At 36.3% G+C, this 13551-nt stretch overlaps 2 protein-coding genes across 4 annotated transcripts in view; one reads left to right on the top strand and one right to left on the bottom strand.

The window, feature by feature from the left end:
* Positions 1-13551, bottom strand: part of LOC134748452 (CAAX prenyl protease 2) — a 109292-nt gene that overhangs the window by 2784 nt on the left and 92957 nt on the right. The gene's annotated exons all lie outside the window — the stretch shown is intronic.
* LOC134748444 (zinc finger protein 541) overlaps positions 1-13551 on the top strand; it is a 346807-nt gene that overhangs the window by 292182 nt on the left and 41074 nt on the right. For all 3 annotated transcript variants that reach the window (XM_063683236.1, XM_063683235.1, XM_063683234.1), the window contains one exon: positions 849-997. In XM_063683236.1, the coding sequence (XP_063539306.1) occupies positions 849-997 (149 nt within the window). The remainder of the gene's footprint in view (positions 1-848; positions 998-13551) is intronic.

Here is a 13551-nt window from a genome sequence, read left to right as displayed (position 1 = left end):
TATATATTAAATAACCAATTTGTCTAAAATTCACTATTATAAGTATGTACATATTAAATGTAGCTTTAATAATATGTAGTTACTAGCTGTTGCCCGCGACTTCGTACGGGTGGATTTGTATGTTGGTGGTTATATATTCTACATGAGCATAATATAGAACATTTTGCAGCAAAAGATAGGTATCAGTAGGGACGGTTAATCATTTGTTAATAATTATACAACGCATGAAATTTGTCTTTCACAAACTACGAAGTTTCAAGACCCTAACTGAAAAAAATTGTTCCCGATATAATCCCTCTCGACCCTCTTAGAAGATTTACCAGTCCACTATTAAAAAAAAAGTTCGCTCCCGAAACTATTAATACAAACTTTGTAAGTAATCAGTTTTCGTCTATTTTAATATAATGCCCTTTTTACCAAGTTTCAAGTTCCTAGCTTAAAATAAAATTTGTACCACATATAAACTTACATCCCCTTTTTAACCCCTTTAGGGGTTGAATTTTTAAAAACGCTGAAATTACTTTCTTGTATTCTAATAATATGCTTTTATACAAAGATTCAAGTCCCACACTCACGAAAATATTTGATCTCCATACAAACCTTTAACCCCTTTTTCACCAAAAAAAAACAATTTTGAAAAACCCCTTCTTAGTGGATACTAACGTCATAAAAGCTACCTATTGTGAAAAATTCAGCTCTCTAGGTTCAACGGTTTGGGCTGGGCGTTGATTTAAGTGAGTCAGTCAGTCAGTTAGTCAGGACTTTTACGTTTATATATATAGATTTACATGAGTCACGAGCTGTTCCAGTTTGTATCTGATATTTTTATTTTATTTGTATTGTTTCAGAATGCACGACGTCGTCCTCGCCACCAGGCGTGACGAATAATGTCACAACAGTGTCGGTAGCGGTGGCGGGCCTGGAACGCTCGCCCACCGTCAAGAAAGTGCGCCCCAAGCCGTGCTCACCCAACCGTCAGGGCCCTCAGCAGTGCCAGGTAAAATCAAAGATCACGGCAACGTCAATCTGAAATGATTTGCAAATTTTAAAATGAAAGCAAATATAAAGCTACTGCAGGTTCCCTATTGGAAAAGACATTCTTAATTGTTTATCGTATTCGAGCGTACATTTTAAATTCAACCTGGGTTTTTAAAAACTTGATCTCAGATTGATATTGAACTGACATTACTCGCTAGGCAAATTGTATAACGAGTTGCTGTATGAAATCAAAAATAATAATACGGGTTATACAGGCCGCGTCAACGATACACGCGCCGGTGTTCCGGTTAGTTTCCGCCCATAGCGTCCGATGGACCGAGACGATTGTTCTATTTCTTCTAACATTACAAAGGAGAGCGAACTGCAAGTTCACTGGACGCTTAAGTGGTTTAATTCATTGCGACAACAAACGCCATCTTTACTTTCACTGCCAGTATATATTATATAAATTTATATTAATCCTTAACAAGTTACCGTCAAAAATATTTCCTTGATTCCATTTTATGCACAGTTTTGTGGTTAACTGTACATTCTGTCCTTTGCACGTCTATCAATTACTTCTAGAGACCTTTCTAGTTTTTATCGAGGAATTGAGCTAGTGTTAGCATTGCACTATCTATACCTATACCTATTATCATTAAAATTACTCAAGTACCTGCCTACACCAAATTCAAGTTCATTTTCAACTGTATTTTCCATCGGGAAGTGGTTTAAACTTTAGTTTCAACATTTGAATCAAATAAATATACAAACATACACAGTAAAATTTCGATAAGGCATGTAAAACATTTAGAAGTTTAGGTACAGCATTAAAGATAACAGGCAATAATGTCCAATATAATTGTTAATTCAGCTGTTTAAATGTGTAGAATTACCTGGTTACAATTCTTAAAAGGATAGCCGAATCATTCTCACGTAGTTAAAGGCTGCGTAAATATTTACCGATGTAGGCGGGCTTTTGTAAACTCCCCTAATTGCCACTTACAAACCAAGCAATAATGCGAACTCCCAACTACTCTTGACTTTACTTCAATAGATTAGGCAGTAGCCTATCAGACAACAACAGAAAAACATTTTGTATACTTTTATTACATTTATTCTATTTAGTGACATCATCTTAGTATTATTAATAAAAAGTTTACTTTATTACACCAAAATGATTAGTTAAAACTGAAAAAATATCATTGTGTAAATTTAAAGGTTTCATGATTTTTAATATGTATTATCGTGAACAAGACCTTTGAGTACTCGTAGAATAATTTTCATTTACAGTTACGTTTAATAATGCTGGGTGTATTTTTACCTTAAGCCAAACTCGGCGTAGATACTCGTATGCTTTCTCCATCTAAACCACGATTATTTATGTATAGGTTTTTTTTAACGTTACAGTCTACATGACTTAATTTTTTAGGTTAAACTTTACAACTTAAAAGCAACACAATTGTGTCTGTAAAGCTTGTAGGAACACTATCTAATCATTTGATCTTAACCAAAATAAAGGCCCTATTATCAATAGGGTGTTTTTCTTCCATCGTATGGTATTTAACCGATGCGGAGAAAGCGGTTGAAACGGCCTACCGGCCTACCTAAGAGGTAATACTGACACTAAAAGGCGATGAGTGTCTCATTTCCGATCCTCTCCCTATCGAGTCACGCGAGTAGTATCTATTATATTACCGACATTTGCTAAATAGTTCATATAGAATTTGTACTCACTAGAAAATTGTTTTTAGGGTTCCGTACCTCAAAAGGAAAAAACGGATAACGGAAAAAACTTATAGGATCACTCGTGCGTCTGTCTGTCTGTCTGTCTGTCCGTCTGTCACAGCCTATTTTCTCCGAAACTACTGGACCAATTAAGTTGAAATTTGGTACGCCTATGTAAGTTTGTGACCCAAAGACGGACATGTAACGTAAACAAATTAATTTTAAACATAGGGGCCACTTTTGGGGGGTAAATGAGAAAATTAAAAAAAATTGTTTTTCAAACTATATCGTGTTACATATCAAATGAAAGAGCTCATTGTGAGAATCTCAAATATATATTTTTAATAATTTTAGGATAAATAGCTTAGAAGTTATTCAAGAAAATAGGCAAAAAATGACCGTTCCCCCCTTTATCTCCGAAACTACTTGGTCTAAAATTTTGAAAAAAATACACTAAATAGATCTTTACCTATAGATTACAGGAAAACCTATTAGAAATGTGCAGTCAAGCGTGAGTCGGACTTAATTACCTAGTGTTTGATCCGACCCCTACGGGTTTTTTAAAGACATTTCACTCAAGTTTCGCATAAAAAATACATTGTTTAAATTGTGTAATGTACGGAACCCTTGGAACGCGAGTCCGACTCGCACTTGGCCGGTTTTTTTTTAGTAAACGATATAAGTTATAACAAAATTTGAATGGACCCCATCATCTTCTGAACAACACTTTTGTCGACATTCTTGACGTGTTGTTCCCATGTAGATCGCAACAAATTGATATCCTGGACAATTTGACTAGTCATGTTTAATTTTTAGCCACAAATATTTTTAACCACAACTAATTATGTACCAATTCTATATGAACTATACTTTATGTAATAAATATTATAGAGTTTGGTGAAAATATAAATACATATTAAAAAGTAACAAGTTGTTTTACGTCGATTTTTGTATGTAAATAAAGGTGTAAAATGTAATTGTACTGTGGATTTTACGATTTTATATATCGTTCGACATGTACACGTCAAAAAAAATTAAGTCATAGTGAGAGCACTTTGTTAATTGACTATAATATGAAGTATTTCGTCCATTGGAACGGTTTACTGGCCTGGCCAACGAAGTTGTTCTCCGGGCCAGCTATGATTTATTAAGCGGAATCCACATTTGGTATGGACGAAGTCTTTTTTGGCATACTCCCAATTTACTTGCGTTGCAAAAACTACCTGCCTATAACGATCAAAAATGCGATGTCCACGAACATGCTTGTGATATACGAGCCTAGAATAAAGAAAATAATACACAAAACCAATAATATAATAACTATAACAGAGACACACTGAAATATTCGTTCCACTTATGGACCTATTTGATTTGATTATGAATTAGAGTAACTCAATTGAAATTTATTTCAGCTACAATAAAACTTGTCGATATCAGAAAATATTTACCAATGGTAACGATATTGGCTAAAATTGATTAATTAAACAATATCAATTCGATTGATATTCGTTTATTTACATCCATATCTCTTATTTAAGGGTCCAATGAAGCGAAATCGGAAAGTGTGTTTTTAGGTCAGAGGGATCGACAAGATGGGAACGGCGGCGACGCGCCGGCACCGCGACCCTCCCTTTCCTATCCCTTATTTCTAATTCCTAAAAGCAAAGTGCACCACTGTAAATTTGGAACGTTGGTAAACTTGTACGAATCAACGCTGTTGGGTTTGCCTTAGATTTAAATTGTCAAAATGGAAAATAAAATAGGTAGTTTGTTTGTTGTTTGCTTCTGTTTATAGTGTTTTTCAAACGGGAAGGGTAGGGAGACATTTGTTTTTTTTTTTTTCATTCCATGCCATTGACGTTTCAGACCAATCCTTTTTTAACAAAAATAACTTGAATCCTAATAGGCCAAAAATATATATCTTCGTAGCTTGGAATATCTTATTATAATAGACACAATAAATCACCAAAATATATAATATTATGTGATAAAAATGAAAAGATATATTTTAATATAATTGAGTTTCATTATGTAAAACGGAACTCACTTGCAATAGAGTTTGACTACATATCGACCCAATCGATTCCGCTCGTGTCAAATCTTTACAGTCGCGTCCAATTGTGAAGGTATGTTTAAGTACTTAAAAATATAAATCATCACCAATATGTCACCAATAGAATCGATTATATGGCCTTTGCAGATTTAATCGAGAATCGAAAAAAATATTTTCTAATTTGCATTGTCACAACCCTATAATCACTTTTTGACATGTGTTATTCTACCCTTCCGGTTTGAGAAAGACTATAATTGATGTTAATTGTCTGCTTTAATTGTAGGGTCCCGTAGGTAACAAGGAACCCTTATGGTGACGAGACGATTAGTACTTACTATCTGAAACTTGACAAGGATGTAGATGTTTGTACTCAGCAGAACCATCTATCCGCCAACGACATTAAAAAAAAAACTCGCGACTTTATAATATATAATAATATAGTTTTATACCACGTCGGTGGAAAACAAGCATACGGTCCGCCTGATGGTAAGCAGTCACCGTAGCGCCTCCAGGCCGACCCTAAATAATATGCGTGAAAAATAGGAAAATAATTATCCTAAACAAAAAACCTTGTTGGGTCGACATTACTCGTTTAATATAATTGAATAAAATACCTAAATATATATTTATAATGTAAGCCAAATACCATTTACCTAACAATTATATAGTATTATTTAATTTATACTAGCGACCCGCGCCGGCTTCGCACGGGTGCAATGCTGATGTACATATTATACGTATAAACCTTCGTCTTGAATCACTATCTATTAAAAAAACCGCATAAAAATTCGTTGCGTAGTTTTAAAGATGTAAGCATACATAGGGACAGACATCCATCCAGACAGCAGGAAGCAACTTTGTTTTATACTATGTAGTAAAGAATAGATGTCTATATAACTAGATATTTATAATTCATTCATTGACGCGACTACTCTGGCAGTTTTGGCACTCGATTACAAGACACTTTTTCATTGATTGAGAGTACAATTAGAATTCGGTAGGAGATGGGAGGGAAGATCGAGTGATATGAGTAATTGGGGCGAGCTAATAGCCCTGATGGTTCTTGCCAATTACAGCTTATTGATGTCGTGCGCTGCGGATCTTCGAACGACCCTTGTCTCGTTTAAACCCCATCTCGCAGCCCTACTATGTAATAATTAATCAAGCAATTAAGAAGATCCGCAAAACTGCTACTTCAGATATTTTCATTATAATGCCCCATGTGGAAATTTGCACTGGCTAATGTCCACATTATACGCCTACTGGAGCGGGAAAAGATTAAAATTAATTAGTACCCGACCGAATAAATCCATTACACCGTGAATCTCTTACAGCCGTTAATAAAACTTCGTGCTCACTCTTATCTCGCCATTTTATCGGACAAATTATGACGGATTCTTATTTCATTTAACGATTCGTGACTCGAAAACTCAACGAGCCAAACGCTCTGCGAATGCCTAATGCTATTTTACTTGTTATAACTTTATTGTTTACGATGTACTTGGAACTAACTGTTTTGCTCACTGCTGCGAGGGAGTGATGATGAATTCCAAAAAGAGTTTTGGCTCTGCTCGTATCTCCGACTCCGACGCCGCTTTACATAAGTTAACTACTTATTACTTAATGCTTTGGGAGCACAAAGTAACGTAAATACCTGCTTTCTAACTTTTGTAAATGATAAACCCATTCGCATCAATTTTCACAAAAACGCGACTGTTTGTAACATAGTGACCATACTGGATCAAAGTGTACCTACAAATTACCTGCAAACGGCAAGTTTATGTATTTATAAAGTTAGCTGTGGATACATATGTGTTGTAGCCCGAGGCATTAAGTTAACCGGACTTGAGCCGTGGTCGAACGCAAAGCCAGACCTGAGCCTTGCCGGCGTTTGGGTGGCTGCCAGCCAGCGATAAGCTCCTACGTATACCTACCATTACATATTTCCACCTACTAAGTTTTACGAATAAAACTTATACTTGCTAGTAAAGTTTGCTCTTTCTTGAAGACGCTTTAGTGATAGAGATCTAACTTAGTGGATACATGCATTTCTGAGTGCTTTTAAGCTTTGTTTCTCGGAGTAAGTACATTAGATTATGAGCATAGAAAGCAAACTGAGCACCTCACTTAAGTGTTTTAGCAAAGAATTTCCAAAGCTGTTCTGATATAAATTCTTTATATTTACAATATTTTTAACTCCGGCCAGGAAACAAAACAAGATTAAGTAGTTGTACAAATTAGTGTAGTAAATGTGGAAATATATATTTATATCTGTGCGCGACATGTTATTAAGTAGGTAGTAGGGGAAGGCGGGGTAATGGGGTTGGCCGGTCGAAGTAAGTATTTAGCAGATGGCGCCAGCATAGCTTGTCCTGTCAATCCCTAGAATTGTGTAAATTCTCTGTTTGTTTTAATGGAATGTTATGCCCTGGGTGTAAACCAGTGACCAGTGAGTTACTGCTAAATACTGAAAGTGGCTAATTGCCATATTACACCAGCCCTTTAAGCCAAAACCCATAGAAAAAGGGGCTAGCTATGATGGCGCCATCTATGAAAACCTTTGACAGTTGCCAACCCCATTACGAACACCTAAGGGAGGTTTGGAATAAATCAAAAGAGTATTTGTAGGTTAACTGTAATAGCTTTTTCTAAAAGGTAAATTATCGTACTTTAAACTACTACAATCAACAGCATTAATATCTCTTTATTTAATCAACTTTTATAACAAAAACAAAACCTTTTAAGAGACACACGAACACTAAGTAGTGTTCGTGTTTACCCGACACTGGTTGGGTAATCACGAACACAGGATTGTGTGCACCTGTAACGCTCGCTAGTCGCTTGGCAGTAGTGATAGCGTGATTCTCTAACATAGCTGCGTTCGCGATTACCCAGCGTTCGTGATTACCCGGCCTTCCCCTACGTCTTAATATCATAAAACAAATGATTGAAAATGAGAACGATCAGAGCGTAATGGATAGAGGACCGTCGTCACATTAACAATGCCCGCTCGGCATCGGCGGGCTGACACAGATGAAATCACCTGTTAACTTAACCGAGCTTGTTTACGTGTGTGATTGATGACGGTACCATCGAATAAATCCCTCCAAAAAGGATCCTTTATAAAAAAGAAGGACATTCTAGGTAAAGTTTGTAGAGCAGAGCCGTTTTATTGTTAAGGATCGCGTTTATCCCGCAACAGAACTGGAATACGCACGTGAGCAAGAGGCCTGCGTAATCCCAGCCTCCCTCGGGACCCCCCTTGTTTTCCTAAAAAGGTAAACTTTATCCAATCCTCGAGGTGTTGGATTTTTTCCAACCAGATATATCAATCTCCTGACAAATTCACATTATATTTCGACGATTGTCCGAACGACCGTAAAAGAAAAAAGGTTAGTTTTATGTGCCATCGGAACGAAAACACGTTGAATGGTTAGTTAAACAAAGAAAATTGTTGTCTTTTATACGTAGTATAGGCACTCTACAGACAATAGGTATGGTAACTATCCCTATTTGGATTTTTGTAAGCAGGTAAGATCATCTTAATCATACACAATTGTGGCATTATGTCTTCATCATATTATAGTGCTTTTAAATAGGGGCGCTGACAATATTCTGCTGACCCCGGCATAGTGCTCATACATACCTTGTTAATAAGAATAATTCATAACTTAAACAATTTATAGCCATAAACAACTTAAATACTTTAAAAACAATTACCTTTATTCTGTCTCACTATATTCTGTTTTTTTTATTCCGTAGACTAAAATTACATTTAATGTGGTACTAAGAAATGTCATCTCATACACATGAAACGTCATTTTAGTCTACGGAATAAAAAACAGACCTTAGAGAAATTTTTCTAGAAACGAAAAGACAAAAGCCGAAGCGGCAGTGACAAATGTCAGAGCGCCGGTTTTGAAAAGCGTCTCCGCAAATGCTGGCAAATAGCAAAGACGCAACCCTTGCCGGGGACCGGGGACAGACACTCCAAGGATTCCCATTGTTATTCTTATTTGTAAATTACTCCTCCGTAAATGCCAACGCTATGGCGGTCCTGGAACTGCAATTGTAATGAGGTTCGTAATTCGCCAATGCAAATTCCTCTTTGTTTTGGAATGAACGTTCCACCGTTTGCCGTTAAACGGAATAGGTACCTAACCTAAAGTACATGCTTAACTTATAGTTAGACAGATAATCAATCAAATACTCGATTGTATACCTAATAACACAAGCAATTACCACTCCCGAGCACCTTCTTAAAATATTAACTTTCAGTGTAGTCACACCCGTGGTTATTGATTCAAAACTGAACAAATTTATTGCGTAGTAGTGCCCAAGCAAATCGTTTTGATTCATAATCTTCTGAAGCTTGGTTGACTAATGACTAACAACTTGTTTTTGTAACCATCCGCCAACCAGACAATGGGGACCCACAGAAAAATAACAAGGGAACACCGCGCCGTCGCATCAGAGAGACTACGAGATGGAAACAAAAGGAAATTCCGCCGACACCCAGATTTAGGTCAATGATTGGTCTGGGAGAATCTTTTTGTCCAATTTTCTTGATTAGTCATTGGATTTGACGTCGAACTGGTTCATTAGGGATGTAAATGTGGACAAAGCAGTCGTTACCTGTAACCAGTGTCATTTGAGATGTGTACATAATCTTACAAGTGACATTGTTAACAAAGTTATCATAAGTTTTTTTATTGAATATACCTATATGTATCTAGGTGTATTTAAATTAAATCTGTTAGCCCGGAGTGCTCCATAAAATTAAGTCGGTCGTCATAATTTTTAGTTATTATATTAGCAATTATTTATTTTGGTTTCGTAAATATCGCGCAGTTTCAGGTTCAATTTTATTAGGTAGGCCCTTCCTTGTCATGAACCGGTCAATTCAAACAACGTGATAAGTACTAGATACGAGAACAATACGAGATCTAATAGATACGTTATAGTTTAGTTCTCAATCTTTTGCAGTTCGATTCGAGAAACCAATTGTCATTTCACGCTACAATTATTGTGACGTTTTGAGATATCCATTAGATAATAGATATACATTGGATGTCTAAGTAATATCTTAAGAAAATCGTTCGAGAGGACATTCGGAATCGCGGAAATGTCAAATTTGACATGACTTTCTTAAATATCTTTTCTTTTCTAGTTCATATCTAGTGGATATCTAGATCATTGTTCGAATTGGGCCGTGAGTAATTAAAAAAAACCTACAATCTTCTAAATTAAAAACCAAACTGGATATGAATGGTCAATAGTTTCTGAAAATAAGCCGTCGCTGAAATAAACTAAGAACAAGATTTGAGCGAGAACTTTGAGCGACGTGACTGTGTTTCGTTCGGGGGCAGGCCGCTCCGGCGCTGTTTTCCCAACCATACTCAAAGAATTCTTCTAAAGCGAACCACTATAACTGTAATCTCCGACTCTGCATGCAGATCTCTGCCCTATTTATACTGGTTTTCTTAAAGCGAATACACGTCTGGACTTGATATACGAAGAGAATAACAGCCCTGCCCTGTTCGAATTAATCACATTGAGAGGTCTCATTCGCATTCCTCCAACGACGCGCCGCCAGCGCCGATCGCCCCTACTTATGAAATATTGATAAAATACAATAGCATTCAAATGTGAAGTCCTCTGAAGTAAGTAATAATAATTAGTGCATGCAGTGATTATTAAATGTGTGCTTCTTAGAGATTCTACTGAGAATTATTAAAGATTTGGACACTGGACCATTTTGGGAAAACTGTAGCTATCTTCGGAGCGGTTTCAAACCTATAATATAAGAATTTAATATTATAAACAGCCCGTAGTCGAAATAAAAAAAGAGAGCCGTATGCAGATTGATGACAAGTAAACAATAAATGGCCTTTATACAATAGTTATTTGTTATACAAGGGTGCAAAGTTGTATTTTACCCGCGAGTGTGGAATTGAAACATGAGCAAGCGAAAGGATTCTATAGTTGAACCACGAGCGAAGCGAGTGGTTCTAAAATAGAATCCTGAGCGTAGCGAGTGTTTTAACACACGAGAAGTAAAATACATTTGCACCCGTGTGTAACACAAAACTTTTCCCCTCACTATAGCGAGGAAAGTGCAACATCCACAGGCGTTAGATCATCTTCATCACTGGAATCACTAATTTTTTTACGATATTATAACAGAAAACACTAGAAATTCTGATTTTTACGTGAGTCGATGAGAAGAACAGTAAAAATTTTGTTGACAATGTTGACATTTCTGTTCTGATGTATAAAATGTCAACGATGCGTTTTGAAATTGCATCGACTCAACTTGTGCGTTCAGAATTATATTTAACATCATTATAAAAATCTAACGTTTCTTATGGAATTTTAAGGTTTATGACTTAAAATCATTAAATAAAGCTAAATTTGGTATTTTTTATTAGATTCTCAAACCATTTATTTAATGATAATTAATATCGAACGAACCATTATCATGAGCGTTCTACGTTTTGTTATCTGTCAAGCTACTTAAACACGCTCCATCCAAGGTCAAATTACTTTCCCCACTAGTGGATAAAACGCGTTTTTCCCCGCTTGTATTGAAGGATAAACGACAACTTTCCGAGCTAGTGAGGGGAAAAAACTATTTTTGTGTTTAAACTAATTGTTCACATATATTCCTGACTTGTCGCACTTGTTAGTAGTACAGATATTGTGTACATGATGTATATTTTAAATGTATCTATTACCATGTGTTGATGAATAAACTATTATCTATCTATCTATAACAGACTCGGTTGGTTACAATTATTTACTTGGCAAGAAATATATGCGAATACTAAATGAAACCAAGAACTAAGATGTCGAAACTCATACTGTGTAGGTATACTTATAAACATAATCCAGTACATATGTAGGCAATTTAGTGCTTCGCAAGTATATAGGTAAGGTATCACGTCAGCTTGTGGAGATGGCTCCAATTAGCCCTCGCGGCACTATGGAAACGCGAGCCCGGATTGCCTCGCTCAGACCTCGGATTCAATTCAAGCCTGCGAAAGCTGCCAAGGACACCCTTGCAGAACCAGTAATTAGCTTCATTTGTATTAGAAATATAAACTGAGTTTTATTTACCCCAGCGTTTCTGGCGCCAAATTTTATTTTAGTCCCGTTTCTTTTAAGTCTCAACTTCAATACGATAATAATGTATTGGAACGACTGAAGCGTATTGTTTGAACCTAATTATGAACGATTGTGATAGGTGTAGTGTATAGCAAATGACAGCGCACGCCATAACAATTACAAGCTTTTAACGGCTACTTGCGACGATGTCTTTCAATTAAACGTTTTTAGCGTTTAAAGGGCTAAATGTAAGGGTAGATTCCTTGTTACTTTGGTGGCCAACTTCAAAGAGAAAGAGCACTTCTTAAGTTTCTTTAAATTCACTGAAAATTAAAGGTGTTAAATAAATCAAATTTTAAAGTTACTGCTGTTATACTGCTAAACTTGCTCCAAAGATTAGGTAAAACGTTATTTCAAACGAACACTTAATTTTAAGCAATAATGTGGTTGTGATTGTGTCGGTTGTACATAATGACGACACAGGCTATTAAGGTAATTAATTTGTGGAAACTGAATTGACTGCTAGACCTAAGCCTGGTATACACAATTTCCATTAATATCATTCTAAGTAATTTATTTTCCATTTATTTAAAAATATAAAAACATAAATAATTAAATTAACTAAAAATATCTACATATATTTACAAGTAAAAAATGGGAGCTAGCTCGGCGCCGGATGGTAAGGTGCCCAGAAGGCTGGTAGCATTGCCGCGCTGAATTGCGATGCCAATTATTCTAAGTAATTAAAGCTACTTGATACGATAAACTACCTACCCATATTCCTCTTAATACACTTCACACGGGTTTAAATATTTTATATCTCATACCTGAACCTGGCAAGCTAAACGATCGATCATAAGTGTTACTTCAACATTTAATATATTATGTGTTACTTTTTTTTATGTAGAAGTAGCTCATTTATTCAGGTAAAAGTCAATACAAAAACAAAAACAATTCAATAAACTTAAGCCTAGTCAAAAAGTCCCCCACGAGTTGTCCCCGGCGCAAAAGTGCCCATCACACTAGCCGCGTTACCACGTTGAATTGCGATGGACAACCTTTGCACCAGGTACGAACCCGCGCGGGCGTCAGACCCCCTCTCCCTAATGCGACGTCCCACTTCCCTAATAATGTAAGTTTTTTTTTTATACCACGTCGGTGGCAATTAAGCATACGGCCCGCCTGATGGTAAGCAGTTACCGTAGCCTATGGACGCCTGCAACACCGGAGATATTACACGCGCGTTGCCGACCCTAACACTCCTCTCCCTCGTTGAGCTCTGGCAACCTTACTTACCGGCAGGAACACAACACTATGAGTAGGGTCTAGTGTTATTTGGCTGCGGTTTTCTGTAAGGTGGAGGTACTTCTAACTTATAACATTATGCAAACATATACCTAAGGTAAGCGTCAATTAACATTTATTGTAATGATCTTGTCACCTTAAGACGAAAGTGGAGGACCCGAGCGAAATCGCCTTTTCATACAAACGTAGTCCTCATTTTCGTCTCTGGATATTAACGTTATTGAAAATATTTTGACACAAATTGTTGTATATTAACCGCAGCTATGCCTCTACGTTTAATTTTTGTCGAATTTGTATGAAATCTGATTTTCGCTTCTAATTTTACAATAATCAAAAAATTAAAAAAATCTAAATTTCATATAAATTTAACGTTTAAAATA

The sequence above is a fragment of the Cydia strobilella genome, chromosome 16, assembly GCF_947568885.1.
Source record: "Cydia strobilella chromosome 16, ilCydStro3.1, whole genome shotgun sequence".
NCBI classification, from domain to species: domain Eukaryota; kingdom Metazoa; phylum Arthropoda; class Insecta; order Lepidoptera; family Tortricidae; genus Cydia; species Cydia strobilella.
This window is presented reverse-complemented; position numbering and strand designations above follow the sequence as displayed.